This window comes from Lathamus discolor, chromosome 2 (genome assembly GCF_037157495.1).
Source record: "Lathamus discolor isolate bLatDis1 chromosome 2, bLatDis1.hap1, whole genome shotgun sequence".
Lineage (NCBI taxonomy): Eukaryota > Metazoa > Chordata > Aves > Psittaciformes > Psittacidae > Lathamus > Lathamus discolor.
Genome location: NC_088885.1, coordinates 39,211,993 through 39,233,393, shown reverse-complemented (window position 1 = coordinate 39,233,393; position 21,401 = coordinate 39,211,993). Strand labels below are relative to the sequence as shown.

The 21,401-nt window shown below is 39.4% G+C and overlaps 1 protein-coding gene across 6 annotated transcripts in view; it reads right to left on the bottom strand.

The window, feature by feature from the left end:
* Positions 1-21,401, bottom strand: part of CACNB2 (calcium voltage-gated channel auxiliary subunit beta 2) — a 261,949-nt gene that overhangs the window by 100,328 nt on the left and 140,220 nt on the right. The window contains exon 1 of one of the 6 annotated variants that reach the window (XM_065666520.1): positions 14,319-14,749. The exons of the other annotated variants lie outside the window; for them this stretch is intronic. Coding sequence (XP_065522592.1) covers positions 14,319-14,351 — 33 coding nt within the window. The 5' untranslated portion in view covers positions 14,352-14,749. Of the gene's footprint in view, positions 1-14,318; positions 14,750-21,401 lie in introns of those variants that run through there. 6 annotated transcript variants of the gene reach the window in all.

Genomic DNA, 21,401 nt, shown 5'->3' with positions numbered 1-21,401 from the left:
ATCAGGACTGTTTCTTTGTACCTGTTACTTATCCCCCAGGTCCAGCATAAATCAAAGCAAACTACTTGCAATTTTCTCAAGAGGATGAGGCTCCTTACACCATTTAGATGTTTCAATTATTCTCATCTGGTTTCAGGAATACAACAATCTAATACTTTTATTGCATCAATGGAAAAGTCTCTGGAGATGCCTTTTGTCCCTTTTATCTATCACATGTCAAAGTAAGTGTTGAAAAATTCTCTCTCTCCAGCAGTTTTTGCTGTAAAATTAAAATACAGTAGTTAATGCACAGATTGCATGATGTTAACCGTTCAAATCCACTGGCTCTTTTAGATTTGACTCTTAAGAGGTATCTAATGTAGTGCATCCACACAGAGTAGGTGAGCATATCAAGTGTGCAGTGTGTGTGATTTTCAACCAAGGGTGAGAAGCTAAAGCAAGAACTGCATAACTGATTCTCCCACCCCAATCCATGAGGCTGCCACTGCTTGTATGGCTCCATAAACTGCTTTTTGATAGTGGGAAAGCAAGGTAGAGTTTGTGGTTCTAACTCAAGAATCATTCTTATTGCACTTTTAGAGAACTACTAAGAAGCGAGACTGAAGTCTCTGTATGTTATTGAACCTGTTTTCCATCTACAAGAGTGTATACAACACTCGTTTCCAAAAAAACAAATTAGTAAAAGGTTGTAGGAAACCATCTGATAGTATATAATCTCTAATAATGAATAAATCTAAATATATTTTTTTACAGCTAAAACAGATCTCATAATATGGATCTACTTTAGCACTACTGAGATATAACTGCTTAAATAAAGATGGGAGGGTTAGAACAGAAGTATGTATTTTAGGCAACCTGGAAACAGAAATGTGCCTGCTACCGAAGATGGTAACAATAATTAGATGCTAAACTGAAAGAGAATAAAATATAAATGAATTGCAATAGAAAACCTGAAGGAAATCACAAAAGCGGCACATGGTGTTATGAAATTTCATAACTCAATCCTGGAATATTTTTTGTGTCGGGGAACATTCAAAGCTTGGTACAGCCCCTTTCCAGGATAATAAGTGAACTCAGGTTTTTTAAATTACTGCACCTAGAAGACCAAACATTTTCTGAGTTGTTGGGTTTTTTGTTAAGACTTAAAAGAAACATCAGGAGCAGACTTCTTTCTGATTCAGAGCAGACTTTGTCTGGGTCAGGAGAGAAAATTACACCATATCCCTCGCTAAGCGATTTCCTCCTCCAGAGGAAGCACCGAATTTTGGACCACAGTTGCTCTTTCATTTATTGCTGTAATACAGAATATTGACAGAAAATACATGTTTTGTTTGCTGATAAATCCAAAATCTTAGAAAAGGATAGCTGAGGACTACAATATCTGCATAAACTCTCTCCTGTGCCAGAGCTATGACGAGTTAATACATCTTGTTCTCAGGACCACAAGGTAGCTCAGGCAGAAAGGGGGCTCAGAAAGTCTCTAGTCCAACATCCTGCTCAAGCTGTGAGACCAAAACCAGCTTGGTTCAGGACTTTATTCAGTTGGCTCTTTAAAACCTTGAAGGACAGAACCTCTCTGGGAAAACCCATCACACTGACAGAGTATTCTCACAGTGAAGAAGTTTTTTCTTATGTCCAATATGAACCTCTCTTTTCTTGAATGTCCAGTGTTTGTCTCTTGCCCTCCCACCATGAACCTCAGAGGAGCCCGACTCCATGCTTTTGACAACCTCCTGTAGATGCTAGGGGGCCCACATAAGACTTGGGAGTCCAGAATTTCAAAAGAATCTGCAACTTTGGAAAGATAATAGAATTCTTCTTAAAAAAGAGCCAACGTACACCTTGGGCAAACCTGTATTAAGAGATGTGCTATACAGTAGTCAACTCATTCAAAAAAATTAAGACAAGCAATACATCATATTGATGTAAAGCAACATTATTAATGTGCCACCAGGATCAATGAACTTTGTAAAATCCCTCAGATAAAGAGATTCCCTCTGCCACATCCCTAGCAAGTTTCTGGTCACAAGAGTCTCCTGCAACCATAACACACAAGAATGGAAACTCCTGTTCTGCAGGCTTTAAGGTCTCAAAACATGCTGTCACCAAAGAAATACAAACGAACCCATGTTGTCCCTGACAATTTGTTTTCTTCAGGAACTGCACTGGCTAAAGCCTGCTTTTTTTCTCTCTGCTCCATTGTTTGGAAATGAAATTAATTCTCTCCTTAAACCGATCCGGTTATGCTCAATTAAAAGTCGTATTTCCTCCAGTTTATAAGGGAATCAGTTTCTGCTTGAGAAATTACCACCCAAACTTATCAGCTGTTCCACTACTATCACCACCAGATTCCTGCTGAGAGGACAGGAATATAACAAAGACATCGCTGAGAGTGCTTCTGTGCTAATTAGTAAGGCAATTATTATTCAGACAAGATTCCTAAAGGTAAAAAGGAAACGAGTGAATAAGGAGCCAGCAAAAAGTGGGTAGACGGATGATGGGCAACATCCATACCACACAGTACAGGGGCACCTATGACAAAACAGTAAAGAAGGACAAGGCTTCAAGGGAAGAAATACGAGAGTAATATGAGAGATATATGAGAGAAATATTTAAAGAATGTAAGAGATGGACGGCAGGCCAAAAAGGCATTTCTGAACTTTTACTAGCTATTGCCACTCCAGTTTAGCAGCAGAGAAGATCACAAAAGCAGAAACATATCTTCCCTAAGATGGAAAATATCGTACAAATACACTGTCAAAAAACAAAAACCCCAAAACCTCAATGTTTTTGTGCTTATACACCTATACTAGAAGAAGAATTATTAATCTAATACCTGCCTTTTTTTTTTTAACAATATACATTTTTATAACATCTAACCACTTCCATCTCTGTACTATATGCAGTTTTCCATTAGAGCCTGTAAATACTCGGTGCTTCTATGCTTCCAAATTGAAGTATATAAGCAGAGAGCTAATTCCAGAACTAGATTTTCTGCTTATAACCACTCAACACTCGTGTCCATTCTGCTGTACATGAAGTCAGTCCCCAAAGCATTCACAGACAGATAAAATTCACAAGATACTAGAGAAACCCAAGATGCATCGTTTTTTCCAGGTCACACCTATTGCCCACTCAATAATCATGTAGATTGTCTACATGCTGCTAAACCACAGTTCAAATGCGTTTGTGCTCACACCCTCTCAAAGACTGTCCAGAGACACAGTGCCAGATTCCCTGGCCAGGGTAAAGTCAGAACTCAACACTAAATCCAAGATGGGCTTTTTATACTTTAAGAAGTTTGATTCCTACTGGGTTTCAATAGCATTCCAGTTCATCTCCACTTTGAAAAAAAAGAATTTAGTATCTTACTTATTACTTTTTTTTTTAAATTTTACATTTATTCTTAACTGATTTCAGTTAGTCTGAAACACTTATTACAAATATTATAAACTCTCATTTAAGTAAGCCAGAATTTCACTCTAAATTTGCACTGTTCTCTTCCATTCGCTCCTTCTGTAGCAATTATTCTATCTATAATCAGCAGTAATTCACACAGTATCTCCCTTCCTGTTCAAAGTTTTTGAGTTTACAATGGGTAAAACAAAAATGATGACTTATTGTTTCTTTCCTCATGCAGAAGAAAAGGAAGTGTTTGTTGCTGAAGTTGGCACAGTAACACAAACATGCTCTTTTATAACCTCTCATGTTCTGCTAGCTGTCTGCAGGCATGGATCTTTTTTATGATTTGAAAAAAGCATCAGTATTTTTAAGTCTTGTTCATTTTCAAAATCGCCATAGCCTATGATCTCAAAAGCAGCTCCTTCTTGTTTCCTCTTTGATTATCCTAAACCAGGCCTTATTTAAATTTAATAGTACCTCATTCACATCATAAAATCTACCAGAAAAGTGCAGGCACAACACTGTCAATTGTCACAAGGCAAGCTGATCCACAAAACATGGTGTGTAACTGGCAGGACTAACTGCTCCCACCACACTTACAGACACAGATGTCCAGGTTTATTTAAAATAGCCCTCAGCAAAACAGCACAACCTGTGGTGTTTGGGATTGTTTGAGTTTTTTTAATGTATGTATTTTACTAGGAGACATCTGATTACAGAAAGTGCTCATATTTTATTCCTGTGCTGACATGGCAATGGTATCAGGAAAAGGGTATCAGCTGGATTATACTTTCAGCACACTAAGGATGGTCCCATCCAGACCACTTCCCAGACACTCTTGCCTGCAAATTCCACCAAACCTCCAGATACAAATTGATCAGAACATTATTTTGTACTAGTAGCATACAGCAGAACAGAATTATTTATTTTTCCTTGCAAATCTGTATTACTGAGGAGGAGGGAGGAGAGAGATAACGTTCATGCATACATGGGAAAACTCTTAGAAGGCAAAGCAGCTATTAGCTGATATCAGCAGATACGTTTATGTGGTGATTATTAAAAAAACCCCAAACCCACAATCAACAAAACCACCGTATTTTCTTGCTGTTAAGTTCTAGTGAAATGTCAATCAGCGAAAGCGACATTTCACATATGGTACTAGAGTCTTGTACAATGAGCCTTGTGATTTTATTTAAGCATCTCTGAAGGCCACCCATGCTCTTGCCAGGATGTCCATATAACGAATAACAGAATTACAGCAAACAATACAAATAATTCCATCTTAGAAAGACCACAGGATAATTAAGGGGAATAGAACACAACTTTCCTAAATATATGGGGTAAGCCACAATACAATACATATGTTGACTATACTTGAGCAACAACCTAATGCCTCTGTCCTTCAGATTTCACTTTATAGATGTATCACTATATTTATATGGACACAGATGAAGGCAAGAGAATCACAGGGAATTTGAGGCCTAAAATTTCAGAATTACACAGGACATCCTACAGCAATAGCAACCAAATTATGGGCAATTGCTGGACAAAATGAAGAACTCTAAGAGTGAGTTTTGACTTAGAAAACATGAGGATTTCTACTTTGGTGCAGTAAGGTTTCTATATAGCCTGTATTCTTTGAATAGAACCACAGAAAACAAAAGGTTGGGAAGGGGGCATCTGAAGGCCAGGTCATCTAGTCCAGCCTCCTGAATCTGGCACTGCACTGAGCAAAGCCAGATTAGATCACCCTGGGCCTTCTGTAGTTGAGTTTTGAAAATCCCCATCGACGAAAATTCTGCAGCTTTATATAGAACTCTACTTGTTCATGTCCTACACCAGGAAAACTTAGGGACGTTCTAAGAGTAATCTAACATCTTAAGAGAATAAACTAGGAAGTCATACAACATTTAGACTCAAAAATTAGCCTGCTGAGCTGCTTCCACACGCAGATGAATACAACTGTATCAAGTTCAGCACAAGGTCAATTTTAGTAAAACCCATTTCTGCACATGAAAAGACCCTAATTACTTCCAGTGAAGAGAAAAAATGAGTTTCTCATTTACTTTCAAGCAAATGAACTTTATAAAGACATGTAGAGGCATTTTTCAAGTCATATTTAGTTGTCCCTTAAAGGAATAGCTTTGGGATACAATTGTATTATTATATTATTAATAGCTATGCATGTATCAGCCTTGTTCCTATGAACTGTCCTACTACTGTTCCCTCTGCTTAAAATTCCTGTAATGGTCTACCTACCCCTAGATTCAAGAGCTCAGCTGAGTAGGGAACACTCTCCTTTTGGATTTCTGCACCAACAATGCTTTGCTTGTGCCAATAAATACACACTTAGATTTTTAACAGAAAATTTGCCAAGATATTTCAAACAAGTCACAGAAACCTTAAAAATAGTCAAAAACCTATTAAAGCCAATACTTATTAACTGCATTTGACTTGTTTGGAAGACCTAACAGAACACTAAAACTATATTGTAGATCATAAAATACAGTATGTTATTCTAGCATTTTAAATGCCCAGAAGTCCTATGCATTGCTAAATTAAAATATATAATTCACATTGTATTGTAAATGACAATGTACAATGAAATGTGCACAGGAGAATTTCTCAGGGATTTAATTCTTTCATTTCTCAGTGACAAGCTTTGAAAATTGCTGGTTTCTATTGTCCTGTAGTTACAGCAATAACTAACAGCTAAATAATACAGCAACCATAACACCTCACTTTCACTAAATTTTCCTTCGTGCAGAATCTTTGAAATTAATCTGATCACAGATGCGTAAAATAATAAACAAGCCTGTCATGGCTATCCTTACCTGTTTCTATATAAATAAAAGATTTGCTGAAAAAAGAATTAATGACTCCTATGGAAGATTAGCTAACTATCCCCAGCATTTTGCAATTCTTATTCATCAACTAAAGTTGTTATCTGGAAAGAAACATGTAGTATAAGTAAACAAACACCACTTCATTTAGTCAGGCCAGTTGCCCAGAACTTGTTTATAATTTAAAGAAGACAAGTCTTCATTAAGACAGATGCCCATGGTTTCAGTAAAGATCTAAATGATTTTTTTCCCTGTGATAGATCTCCTGACTGTCAATACTGAATAATAGGTTTAATCTGATCAGCTATTTCTGACCTTGTTCAGACCTCCTTAGTATAATCAATTGGAGAACAAAAATGTATTCCCAGTCAGGCATGAACACACAATCTGAACTGTAAAAGAGGGGGAGGGAAAAAAAGAAGAAAGGTAGTTGTGCCTGGAAGACATTATTACAGAAGTTTCAGACCAGATAATCTAAACCAGGATTTTGGTCCTTCGTTTCCCTATGTGGAAGGTTTCTATCAAAATGACCTTGGACTATATCCAGCTTGCTAGGAGTGCTTAATTAAGCTGTCGTAACTACTACAGTGTTGAAAGGTGAAGAGAGCAACGTGCTACCTAGACTGCCAGACGCTATCTCATATACCATCAATGGGAGAAGTAGTTGCGCTACCCAGGATACAGCACCTAAAACAGGCAGTCTGCCACACCAGGCAGGCAGGCACGTATGGCAGACTGTGTGAACATGCCTTTTTGACTTTAGTTTTTCATATGTGCTGAAGGGGAGTCATGCTTTCAATTTTTCACATAAAACATCTTCTGCTAACCCTTCTGCTCCCCCTTCTGCTAACTTACATACATCCACAGACTAAACAACACAGACATCAAAATGCATGTCACAAATACTTAAATGAAAAACAGAATTTAAAGTGACTCTATTGTTAGAGACACCACACTGGGCCCCCTGCAAGATCTGGAATTTTCTAGTACCATATTTATGCACGGCATATACAAGTCCCATTTCTGTAACTGGAGAAATTCAAGATACCTTATTCTAAATAGCTACAACTTTCCCATGTATGGCTCCACCCTGAGAGTTACAAATTGATGACTTAAACCAGGCATGTCATTAATATCTTTTACCACTAGACTTCTCCAGCTACATAGGTCTCCTGAGACCTAATTAAATAAAAAGTATGAATATATATGGCATTACAGGGAGCAAGCTGCAAATAATTCTAAAAAGCCTGGAAAAATAGACACTCACAGAGGAACCACAGAATCACAGAATCATAGAATAGTTAGGGTTTTAAAGGACCTTAAGATCATCTGGTTCCAACCCCCCTGCCATGGGCAGGGACAGCTCACACTAAACCATGCCACACAAGGCTCTGTCCAACCTGGTCTTGAACGCTGCCAGGCATAGAGCACTCACAAACTCCCTTGGCAATCCATTCCAGTGCCTCACCACCCTAACAGGAAAGAACTTCCTCCTTATATCCAATCTAAACTTCCCCTGTTTAAGTTTTAACCCGTTCCCCCTTGTCCTGTCACTACAGTCCCTGACGAAGAGTCCCTCCCCAGCATCCAGGTATTTTCAAATGTGGCTCATGGGCAAGTTGACCAGGACTCCCAGGTCCTTCTCCGCAGAGCTGCTTTCCAGCAGGTCAGTCCCCAACCTCTACTGGTGCAAGGACTTCTTTCTTCCCAAGTACAGGACCCTTCACTTGCCTTTGTTGAACTTCATTAGATTCCTCTTTACCCAGCTCTCTAGCTTGTCCAGGTCTTGCTGAATAGCAAGCAGCACACCCCTCACTGTGAAGCACAATAAATTGGTTGTTGTTAGCTCTGTGCTGACATAGCTATATTACTGCCCCTACCATCAGTGCTTGTTACAGCTACATTAGGCTCCATTCAAGTTCCTCATTGAAAAATAGCAGTATTTTTTACAGCAAGACATGCAGAGCAGATAACAATACAGAAAACAAAAACCCAACTATTCCTGATCGCAGGCATTTTGTTTTAAAGCTCATGCTGGTTCACTTCAGTGAGGCAAACTGTCTAGCAGGAATGGTTCATAGGTGCTTCACCAGGAAGTAGGTGGTGTTATCATATTTAGCTCCTTCAGATGGAAAAAAAAACTAAACCAAGGCAAAGCAATGTAAAGATTTTATGAGGACTTGGTGTTACTGTCACAATTATAATCCTACAAACTACTCCTATATCCTGATCTGGACTTCCTTCCCTCTTTCCTGCTGCTGAAAGGTACAGAAATACCCCAAGCAACTTGGTGGAGGGCACACATTGATGAGTCTCTCCATTCATCTCTGCCCCTTGCTTTTTTCCACCAGCACTTACTAAGGGCTAGAAGATGAAGGCAAGAAGCAAAGGAGGGAGCTACAAAAAAGAAAAAACAAAAACCAAACAAAACAGCATTGGTGAGACCACTTCTAGAGTAGTGTGTCCTGTTCCAGGCTCCTCAGTACAAGAGAGATGGATATACTGCAGAGAGTGCAGTGATGGGCCACAAAGATGGCTAATGGACTGGAGCATCTCTCCTATGAGAAAAGGCTGAGAGAGAGCTGGGACTGTTTATTTAACCTTGGGAAGGCTCCAGGGGGATATTTTTAATGTATACCCGAAGGGAGAATGCAAAGAGGACACAGCCAGGCCCTCCTCAGTGGTGTCCAGTGACAGGACCAGAGGAAATGTGCACAAACTGAAACACAGAAGGTTCCCTCTGAAGATCAGAAAACACTTTTTCCACTATGAGGGTGAGCAAGCACTGGGACAGGCTGCCTAGGGAGGTTGTTGAGTCTCCATCCATGGAGATACTCAAAAGTCACAAAAACCAGCTGACACATCTCTGAGCTAGGCATGCGGAATGCTGCCATACAGAATTTCCAATTTAAGAAAGAAAAAATGCATTGCTTCTGCAGAGAATCCACAGGAAGAGGCTTGCTAAGGGTGACTGTTTAACAAACCTACATCCAGCTCTGGATGTGAGCACATCTGTATTTCAGAGTCACTAAACACCCAGTTTTAGGCATGAATAACTCCATTCCTAGTATACATGTACATTTGCTGTTGCAAATAAATCAAATACTAGCATTTGTTATGTGTAAAGCAGGTATTTTCAAAGCAATTTACGAGCTTTAGGCTAAACATCTATCTATCTTTACCAGAAACTAACTAAATATCACCTAAAATTTAAAGGCAAAGAAGCAAAACGTCAAGTGATTTGTCCAAGGATGGACTTCTGGCTCTGAAATAAACCTCAGAGGCTGAATTTAATTTGCCTGTCTTTCAAGTCTGTTGTTCAAGTTACACTCGCATGTGCTGTGCAATTTACTCACACTGAAGTAGGGGGAACAAGGAAAACTCATTTCAAAATCTTAGGATTAATTTTTTACAGTGTTCTGCCACAGGTAATTTGCAGAACAGTGCTTGCAATAAGAAAATTACAATTCAAGTGAGAGTTTCCCAAAGAAGCAATCCTGATTTATGATTCTTAGACATGTTCCTGTATTAATCCAAGCTATGATAAAAAAACACTACTGCTAAAATGTTATGCGTGATTCTCGAACCTTCAACGTCTTTTTGGCTCTGTTTCTGAAATAAGGTAAGTAGTGATGACTCAGAGTAAACACTGAAAACACATCAATGTGCTCTCCCTACTGATTTCTAGGACTTAAAATAGCATATTTCTAAAATGGGTGGGGTTTTCCATTCACACAGCAAAATTAGCCCAATCAGCAGTGTGCCTGCTCCACACAGAATCCGGGTTTGTCTGACTCACAAGCAGTACTCAAATAGTAACTCTTCTCACACCTGAATGTCATTTGACTGCTTCAAGATCTTCCACTCCTTTAAAAGTTTAGCAGACAGACTTTCATACCTTTAGAAGACAACACTACCCTGCAGGAGCCATGTGTATAGCTAGTATCTATCAATGTCATACTTAATATTCCATAAGCAGTGCTCCATCCTGCAAGAGGACATAAACAAACTCAAGGGAAGCGGAGATTTTATTTAAATAGACAACTGCAAAACTTCAGCCTGGAGAACACAAGTGATAAATGCTGGACTTCCAAGGCAACCAAAGCTCTGGACATCACAACCAATTCACTGGAATTATAAAGAGATTTTCCATTTGTTGTAAGGATATTTTCAAAGACACGAACCTATGAACAGCAAAAGAGCCAAGTTTTGAGTTTCTCAAGAGAGTTAAAACCAGCTACTTGACTGCAAAAGTTTGAAAGTTGCATGCAATAGAGTGAATGAAACTCAATGATTTTCCTTAAATGACCCATCATCAGGAAAATTCCCTGCCTCTGAATTACTCTGCTATAAATGAGCTTTCCAATGATCAGTTTGCTTTCAAAAGAAATAATAATTAATCCTACACTTAACATCACAGTGTCTGATCATTCTACTACAACAGAGCCCAAAGTTTCTACCAGGAAAGACTGAAGGGAGAGAGGAGAACCAAAACACCAATGGGCCCCATCCCTGATTAGAAACAAGTCAGTGATATCAGCTCTCACCCGTGTATCTAAAGCCAGGGTCCCCTAGAACAGCAGTGGTGGGACGTGGCCAGAGATTTCCAGTACCCGTGGCCCTGGCAAAGTCCACCTGAGGGATCAGGAGCAAAGGGCTGGCAACTATAGGAAATGATCTGCTGGGCTAAGCATAGCCTAGGGGCACAGGAGAGCCAGCTAGGCCTCCCAGACTGGCCAGGCACTGTTACATTTCCATTATTCCTTATGCAGCAACCCAAAAAGCTGTTGGGAGTAAATTTTAGATGCTTTTGCTTTGGGATATTAATGCAGAGTACAATTAACCAGGTAGCTGTGAAAAAGAGCTCTCACATTCTGTTTAATTTTTGATGAACTATTCCAATTCTGTTCTGTTATCAGAGGTTGATTTTGCAAACAAACACAAAAATCCCTACACAAACAACTTACAGCCACTAATGAGATTCTGGCCTGTACCTTTTTATATCCTCCTACATTTATTAAATTAAATTGCTAACTATAATCAAACACCTCCACATTTCCAGGTATATGGCATAAAAAACCCCACCTCAAAAGATTACAAAAGATCCTCTGTTAATTCCACCAGCTCTTACGAGGTACAAGCATGTGCCTGAACTGCTAAAATGCAGTGTGAAAGACACTCAATATCCCAAGTCAGAACATTAAGCAAATACTCATTCCAACATGAGAGGACCACAGCTACATGGCTTTATTAATGATGTCAAAAATATACGATTTATCATTATGTCATGAAATGATACGTTTTTATTTGTTTTTAACCTGAAGTAGTCATAAACCCCAGCACTGTCTGCTGATAACTGATCCTTAAGCGTTATCATCTTTTTTTAGTTAGAGTTTGTGGAAGATGATAAAAAAACCCTGATTATCAGTGCATTATTATGCACTCAGAGTAAGCTGATAATACAGGCTTGTTTAAACACAGGAACAAGAAGAAAGCAAAAGAGGCCACCCCATGCAAAAGCTGGTAGTAACAGTCTGTGGACTTTCATCATTAAAAGTAACACTTCAGACATTAACATTTCTTCAAACATGCGTGTGTGCTCATGAGGACATACATGTGTGCATACATAATGCACACAATGACCACATGAAGTTATGTTTCACTATTACTCTAAGGGTTGGGTTTTTAAAGAAGGTTTTACTGAATTCCTCTAAGAGATGTTCTAATCATGCTGTATCATTTTATCAGTAACTTCCCACCTAAGATAAAAATCAAGTTTTATATGCATGGCTAGGATGTCTCAAACTAATTTAAAGTTGTTTGAAATCAATGGGAACTTAAAATTAAATCCTGAGATTCTTCACTGTCACTCTTTTCACTCACTTTGCCCTTCAGTGACTCAAGTAATTGTTTGTGTGGGAAGATAAAACAAATGGTTTTTCCACAGCGCAGAGCATATGGCTTCATGGACTACAGAACTGTACAGACAGAAGTTTTACATTGATTCTAGCTTTTACTGAGCAATAAAACTATTCTTCAAGCTTTACGCAGGCCACCTATTCTATTTTATCACTGAGTCAAGCAAACATCTTGCAAGTCTGGTTGCCAAAATAACACCTAAAAAGTGGATCCATATTTTCTCTGAACTATCTTGATTAAAAAAAAAAAAAGGAAATAAAAACCCAAATGATATTTTGGGTTTGACTTAACAAACCATTTTGTTTGAATGGAGTACAGCACCTCAGTTTCAGGGACCTCCAGAGATATCAAATACTAAAAAAAAAGGAGAATTACAATGAAAATTAAAAAAAAAAAAAAAAAAAAACAAATAAACCCACACAATTTATGGTGGACTTCTTACTTTTTCTATTGATGTTATTCCACTTTGCCTAACTATGTAGTAGAAAGCTGACTGGAATGAGACGTCCCACCTGTCTGAGACAAGTGTATTAAACATCAAACTAATTTCTGCAACACAGAATACTTCGATACTTTTTAACAGCTAAATTAGCATCAGGAAAAGAGATTGAGAGGTATACTGGAGTCTGAAACCCTAATGCCATTCTTCAGCCATCCAGGCTATTTCCAAGGTACCTAAAAATTCCAGACCCAAAGCTTCATTCTCTGTATAAACTACACAGAGTAACTACACAGAAATTACACAGGGTACAATGAAATGTAGAGACTGGGCAAAAACCTAGTGAGAGAGATTTGCAACCCTTTTCAAAGATCTACAAAGATGTTAACTAGTTAAAAAGAAATCAGTCCAGTAAAACATTTAAAGTTGGAAACTGTCTTTGGCTTGTCAGCTTTATAAACAAGTAATCAATCCATCGCCTATTTACTACAATGTCATATTGTTTACTGCTTTGGAGAAACTAAGTTCTTTTCAGTTGCCTTACTTGGTTTGTAGAAGTTTGTGCGAGTTGCACACACAAATGAGTTCAATGTGCAGACAGCTGCATTTAAATTATCTTCCTCAACAACAACTTCTATGCTTCCTGCATCTTCAAAACATGGCTGGCTGGAATTAAAAAAATAAAAAGGAAAAAAAAAAAAAAAGGAAAAGGGAGGAAAAAATCCAAAATAACTAAATTAATTCCTTTAAATGTGTTGTAGAACCCAGACTGCCATAAAAGGCGCTTTCATACTTCAAAGAGCAACTTCAATAATCAAAACAAAACATTTGCAATTGCCAGTTCTATGCAAAGAATGCGCCACTTTTTAACATGTGAAATGCATTTGGATGCCCTATGGTAGGGTTCATACACACATTTTTCAGTCTCATTATTTTTTCACAAAGCTCCTTGGGTCTTGACTCTGTCACGAGTGGTGCGTGGCTGCAAGAATCCATCCCTTTTCTTTATAGCTGAGCCCTTGAGCTCCAGACTGAACAATTACAAACTTTTCCGTCTGATACCAATGCCATGCAACAGCACAGAGTTATTAGTGGTTTTCTTCTAGTGTTCTCTGACACCATCAACTTACTTCAAATGTTGTTTTACACAAATACTTGCTAGAAAGTGACAGAGCATGTTGGGGTTGTTTTGTTTTGCTCTGTTTTTTTTAAGCTAGCTCTTTTGATGGACATTACATTACAATGACATGTTTTGAACTGTACAAAAGAAATGGTTTGGCAACATCCCCACAAACATACAATTAAGGGCAGTCCTGTAAGCTCTTTGTAGTCCATCAACGTTACAAAGTATGAGGCAAATTCTGAATTATTTGGAAGCATGGTTTTGCTTAACTCCAAGTCTGAATTGCCTCATAACTGTCAATATTTTCAGTATCACCACAGTGCTATAAACATGACAAGGAAAGTAAATTCTATTTTGTCTAGCAAACAGTATGTCACCACTTGAAGAGCTTGCAGAAAAATGTGATTTTAGAAGCAGTAGAAGTGGTGAGTACTAAAGTTCAACAACGGAAAGAAGAGCTCTGACAAACTCAAAGCTAACTGATAAACTCTGAGGGATATTAAAAGTAAATATTGTAAAAAAAAAAAAAAAAAAAAACAAAACAACAAACTGAAAACAAAACAACAAACTAACAAACAAACTTCCATCTTACCACTTCGTAATCCTCACTGCCAAAAAGGTACATAGCTACACCTCCACAGCCTGACGCTAGACGTCCAGCGCGCCCAGACCGCCTAAAGTAAGGTCTTCGACTGCATCTTCAACTTCTTGCTTTCCAGCCCGGCGGGCTTCACCGCTGCGATACAGTAACAGCGCGCCTTTCCCACGCTCAAACCGCTCTTTAAGTGCTGTTTTCGGGCACGAAAACAAAACCTCTTGCTGCAAAGGGCCGAGGAAACGACGGTCCGGCAGGCTGCCCTGAAGACGGAACTCCCCAGGCGGAGAGGAGGGAGGGAAAGAAGGATGGGACAGAGGGAAGGAGGGAAAGGAGAGAGAGGAGGAAGGCAGCGGGGCGGCGGCAGCAGCAGCAGCCCCCCGCCCGTCCGGCGGCAGGGCCGGGCTGTCAGCACCGCGCGGGGCCCAGCCGCTCATTCAGGCTCCTGCTCCGCGTCACGTTCTGCTGGCTCCGCCCTGATTGGCTGCGGGAGAAGCGGGGTCGGACCGGGCAGCGGCGGGAGCACGGCGGGACGGGGCCGGGATCGGGATCGGGATCGTGCTGGGAGTTGCGAGCGCATCGCCCAGAGGCAGAGGGTGAAGCGGTCCGGTAAAGCGCGAACAAGCACAACCAGTTGAACTTGGAGGAGGTCCGAAGTAGCTCACAATCACACTTCACAAATGTATCCCTTACTCCTCGGGTAGCTCTGCAAAAACCATGGAGCTATCTCACCACCCACCTCTGCTGAGAAATAAAGATCAGTCCAGGACGGTTTTCTGTTGCTATGTTTCACTCACTCCATTGCTTCCTTCTAGGACTACACAGCACAACTTTAACATGAGGGCGCTCCTCCACAGCCCAGGAAGCCGACCCAACATAGGATGCTATGCCATGACAGGAGAGCCCTAGGCCCTACCTTGCTCCTGGCCAACTTCCAGTCCAGGTAGTGCAGGTGAGAAGAGTAAAAGCAGACAGAGTGGGATAAAATGCAAAACAGTAGAAGACTTAGAAGTCTAACTCACCAACATCATTCCCAATCTAATATTTAAATGGAGCCAACCAGTCTATGATGCTATGATTGAAGATGGCTTAGGAATACAGCATAAAGTAAGCCAGGCATACATAGATACTGCCTTCCTGGAAAGGCTGTCCTTCACAAGCTACAGAAGAGGCCACAGGCTGATATCAAGTAACACAACCCTGACAGAAAAAAGCTTTGAAACAGCACACAGAAACCCATCCCCTCTCTGCTCAGCCCTCTAAATTCCTTACAGTTCACATTGCTGCTATGACTATAATTCATAATCAGAACTGTACTCAAACTCTGGGGAAAATTATGGAATATGTCATGTCATGAAGACATGACTGTCCTGTCTATAATTGTGTTAATATAACATACACAACATACCATGGCAAGGTATGTCATTAAATAGCAGGAATGCACATAGTGCTGAAAAACAGTTTGTATTATCCACCTGCCTTCTCTTCCACAGGAAAGAGCACAAGACCTGTTTCCTAACAAAACCACCAAATGAAGCAGTTCAAATACATTGTAAACAACCTCCCTGTTCCTCCTACTGCTCATTTAAATACATCTTATCTTGACTATCTCAGTTACTTTGTGTGAGTTAGTAGGTTATTCATCTCCCAATCTGCCTTCTCTGTCAAAACAGACCATTGGTCCTCTGTTGATTATACATGATGTGACTCTTGAGTCTGGGTTTTTAAAGTTCTTGTATGTACTCACAAGCAGATATAAAACCAAGCTATATACTCTTGGAAACAGCAAATCAGAAATCAGAACTCATTTATTTTACTTCCAACCATATGTTTACAAAATAGCAGTAGTTTAAATAGACAGTAGGCAAAGTGGTCACTTCACATTATATCAATTGCAAAGTAAGCTTCAAACAAGTAATATCATAATATTGTGTTCCCAGAAAGTAAATAAAAATATGCACTATTCCAGCATGGAGGCAAATAGCTGACATAAGGAACCGCAAGTGGAAAGTAATAACCCCTTGTCCAAATCGGTTGCCATTATTGATGCTGAGTGCGTGTGGTTACACACACTCTTGTTAGTTTATTGCCTAAACTTTATGGCATAACTTTTTTAACAAGAAACCCCACCAGTCAATACTAGGCAAAGCTAGTGTCCTCACCCATTACTTCACTTGTCTGATACAGCTCTTGTAACCAACTGAAATTTGGATGCCATAACTTGATTGCTCTCTTCTTGGATATGACTCTCTCAACCAAACTTGGAAAAAAAAAGAAAAATCAGCAGGAATGTCACAACTGCTCCTACTGTCAAGAATAAAGCAAACACACTGCTTCCTATGTATTAAAAATTATAGTGTTTTTTTTTTTGTTTGTTTGTTTTGAGGGTTTTTTTAATAGTTTTATCAGCTCCTGTACTTTGGGCATGAATATGAAATCAGCAAGGATTGCAGTTCACATCTACTCAACAGAGACTTAGGGCATTATTCAGACTGTCACCGTAAGTGACTTTCATGTCACAAGTAATTCTCACTACAGACAGTACAAGCAGCCAGAGTCTGGCAGCTTGGACAGTAAATAAGCTGAATTGCTCATTGCGCTCCTGAACTGAAACATCATGACAGGTACCCACGTCTATCTCAGGGCTCCACAAAGCAAATCTGTAAGTAGCTTTTATGGCTCAAGAATAAAAGTCTGCAGAAATGCCACCCCTGTTGAGCATGCTTAAACTTAGCACAGCACTTCTGAATGACCTGTGCTCCACTCCCAAGTAAGCGACAGCAGTGGGTTTTCTCTATGCTTCCCTCCCCTAATGGCACAGTGTGGCACTGGACTGGCCAGCACAGGGCAGACAGCATGTCACTGCTGCTGACCCTTGCAGTGAGGCAGACAAGAATGTCATGATCCACATAGAAAAAGTGAGCACAGAAGCGGAAATGGGAGAGACAGAGAAATAGTCTGGAAAAAAGGAATCTGGCAGCAACGGGAATGGAAAGGTAATGAGAATGGGAAGGGCAGAATACCATACTGCAGAACAAGGAAGGAAGCTGTATGACTGTGTGACCTACTAGAAGCAAGCCAGAAGTCACAAATTAAGATTAGGGATGAAAAACATTCATGATAGGCAGGAAACATAATAGGATTTGAATAGGACCTGCACAAGGACAGCTGGCTACCTGACTTGCCTAAACTAGGGAAGAGGGGAATGGTAAGGAACAGAGCAGAGATGCTGAGATGGAGTGCCTGGGCAGAACTGGCTGATCAAGCAGATAGGGGCTACTACAAAACCTGCAGAATGGAGACTTCAGCAAGAGACAAACAACAACAGATTGCAACAGAACTGGGATAAAAATAAAAAGTGTCAAAACCACAGCAATGGTTCTATAGAAAAAGAAGGTAGAAACAAAGCTAAGAGCGGAATTGCTCCTCCTCCACTGCTACTTTCCAGCACAGGACCTGTGCTTAAAGATGTATCACAGAGAGCTACACAGTTACACAAACTTGATGAAGTCTGAGCCTTAAGAACCAGCCTTCAGACCAAAAGAAAACAAAGTACCTGGAGGCTTGACCAAGAGAGTCAAGGCTACAGTCCAAAATCATGTGTAAATTACAAGAATGAAAGAAATAACTTCTTTAGTTTTCTGCTGTACACAAACACTGTTAGAGTAGCCCATGCTCATCTCTAGAATCCAGGACAGCAACAGCAACACTAAACATCTGTTAATAGAGGCAAGCAGGTAAAAATGCAGGTGTGTCGATATGTGTGGGCATTGTTTTCTCTGATTGTTTCTGTCCGTAAATTCTGTTCACTTTGTAAAAGTCTATTAATATGTATAATATCTGATGGGGGGGAGTAAAGATGACAGAGCCAGACTCTTCTCAGTGGCTCACAGTGAAAGAGCAAGAAGCATTGGCCATAGATTGAAACAGAGCAAATTCCATTTAAACATTTTTTGGTGGTGGTAGGGTTTGTTTTGGTGTGTTGTTTTTTTGTTTTGGTTTTTTTTTGTTGTTGTTGTTTTGTTGTTGTTGTTACTATTATAAATATTTTACTGTGAGGGTGACTGCCACAGGCTGCCCACAGAGGTGGTAAGAGTCTCCATCCTTGGCGATACTCACCATCTGGACATGGTCCTCGGCAACTGGCTCTAGATGGCCTTGCTCCGAGCAGTTGACTGGACAGCTCCAGAGGTGCCTTCCTACCACAACCACTCAGTAAGACCGTAACAAATTCCTGTCAAAAATACCTGTTTCACATTGATATTTTAGTGTTTCCATCTCTCCATTTTAATTTATAAAGATTAAGCATAATGACTTCTCAAATCATCTAAGAGGATAGCATTTACCTCTGATATTTAAACTCTGACCCATGCCTTTCAAGCATAGCTATGAATTGTCTACACTATAAATAACTTTGTATATCATACTACTTCAACATAGTGCCTCTGGGAAAACAAATGGAAAAAAATGCTGACATGGTTGCCAAGGTTAATAGCCTAAACAGACGTCCCTTGATAAACAAGAATCTTTCAGCTAGTATCCAACAGTAACAATATTTCTTTCTTCAGGAACTCCAACAGAAAGCAATTGACTCTCTCCTAACTAATTCAGATTCAAATTAAAATCCCAGAGAGGAATGTCAACAGCTTGTAACTCTCTTTTGCGCAGCTAGCAACAAGAATTTCTTCGGTAAACAGGAATGTTTCATTCTAAAGGGAACTTCAGCAACGCTTCTATTTTCATTTATCTGTGGCAAAAAAAACTCTGAAGAACGTGTCCGTTTTTACAGACAGGACCAAACAGCAAGAGCCATTTGGCTTTAAACTACCTAACATCCAAACTATTATAAATAAATAAAATTAATTTAAACTAAAGCACTAAATAATTGTTTAATACTGTTACTTAAATGGGAAGATTATGATTATCAAGTAATTTTTCAGTTTTTCCTAGGATTTTCAGTTTTCCTACTGATTTTCTCCCATGGTGGTCAGGATAACTGTAGGCACCACAGTTACAGCAGCATAAAATGTGGCTTGCTTATACTTCCAGGCATGTCATTGCCCTGATAGAGCTACAGGTAGGATCTGAAGCCCCCAGGACTTCTTGCTCCTCTGAACATCAGCACATTATGAAAGATGGGGTTTTTCCAATTATTCTCATTGCCATTGTTATGCCTCTGAAAGCTGTATGGTCTCAACTGCAGTTCCAGCAGTTAAGAATAACTGGGAAATAAGACTCTGTGTTTTAAGAAACATCCAAGCATTTTATGAAAATGGTAAGGCTGTCTCAGCAAGGGAGACTGAAAGCAAGTTAACCCAGAAGAGTTAACAGCTTCATCATAGTGCTGTGCTGCTCATATACTTCCAAGACAGGTAAGTAATTCGAGTTTCCCAGACTCCTGTTAAACAGCCCTATTTGTATGCTTGGGGGAGGGAAGGAGGATGGAGGGGCCAAGACATGATTTGGACATCCTCATTTGCTTCTTTTGAATGACACCTTTCTTTTTCAATCACCCCCCAAAACCAGCATGTTTTGGATCAAGTTAAAGGGCTTTTTTGTTTGTCTTTTTTAATTTTCAAATCAGCAAAAGTGGTGATCAGTATCCCAGAACATCGTGCAGATTCCAAACCACCAAGATGCTCTGTGGTCATCTCCAGCAGACTTTGTATTTATTTTCTGAATGTACGGATTTATATCTAGCCATAAAATCAAACTCCATCTCCTTCCATAAAATTCCATACATTATTTAAGATGATGAAAATTCTCTTTTACAGATGGCGTACGTCTGAAAGAGGGTTGATAAGTAACATTTTGTTCTATGAGATTTAATTTAGGTATATAATAAACCAATGGCAACTAAATCAAGATGCAATAATGAAACACTTCTTTAAGATTGCCGCTTTTTAAATCTCAAAAACAAGCTAAAATGAATTAATAATAAAATAAAATCTGAAACTATGCTCATGGAACTACTGGAATGCTATTTAAATTTTATTTTTAAACACTAAAGCTGCTTATCATTTGCAGATTGTTATTGGTTATTATGGTTACCATTCTCCAACACAATCCAATCTGCCTGCAGTCTTCTATTTCAGGATACAGCAGTGATAACATTAACAGCAGACTAAACTTCTCAGCTTGCAAACATACATACATTAGGGGCACATGCTACCTCCTCCTGCACTGAAAGATAACATGAGTATGTTCTCAGAATGTCACAGAAATAACAAGCTGCCATTCTTCTTTCAGTCAGATGTTAAAACATTTAACCCAACTCACAGTGAGTGTCAGGAACATTGCAAAGGTTTAAAACCATTTGTTTTACGGATATGTAATACAAATGCCTTTGCATCACCTGGATATTGGAAAGGTGCTATAAACACCATAAAACTGGAAGATCTGCCCACAGGTGATTGTTCCCATGTGTGGGCAAGATTGCTTTTGTTTATTTTTCAAATGTGATGCAGTCACGTGTAACATCTTCTTGTAGCCTTGCAGCAGTGAAGCAAGAGAATAGGGATACAGACAGAAAGAACAAGTCAAGTTCTCAACATGGTCTAGGATGTTTACATGTGTTGCCTGCAACCAAATGCGCAGCCAAACACTTCTGAAACAGCTGTAAATTTTGTCAGAGCTTTAAGTGGTTGGGAATAAAGGCTTCAACAGCCACACTTGAAAGACTTAATACCCTGAAGATTAAAAGCGAAAATGTTCCTTTTACTGTATTTATGAATTTAAAGAAGGGAAATGCATATGATTTTGAGCACAATAAAGTCAGTAATAGAATCAATCTTCATAGTTAACACTTAGATCTTGAAGTAAAATATATAAAACTTACAGAACCTTCAAAACCAACCTGTGATGGCTATAGTGGCTTAAAAAATACAGCTTTCCAGTGAAAAGTTGCTAATTTAACTCTATAATGTCACCACTATATGCTGCTACAGTAAATGGTACATTAAATAAACACTGGGATTTAATCTCAGTGAAAGGCTTTTAGCTCTCACACTCAGCACACATCTGCTTCTGGGTGCACCGGAATGTTTAAAGCACCACAAGCAGCCTGATGATCACCAGATG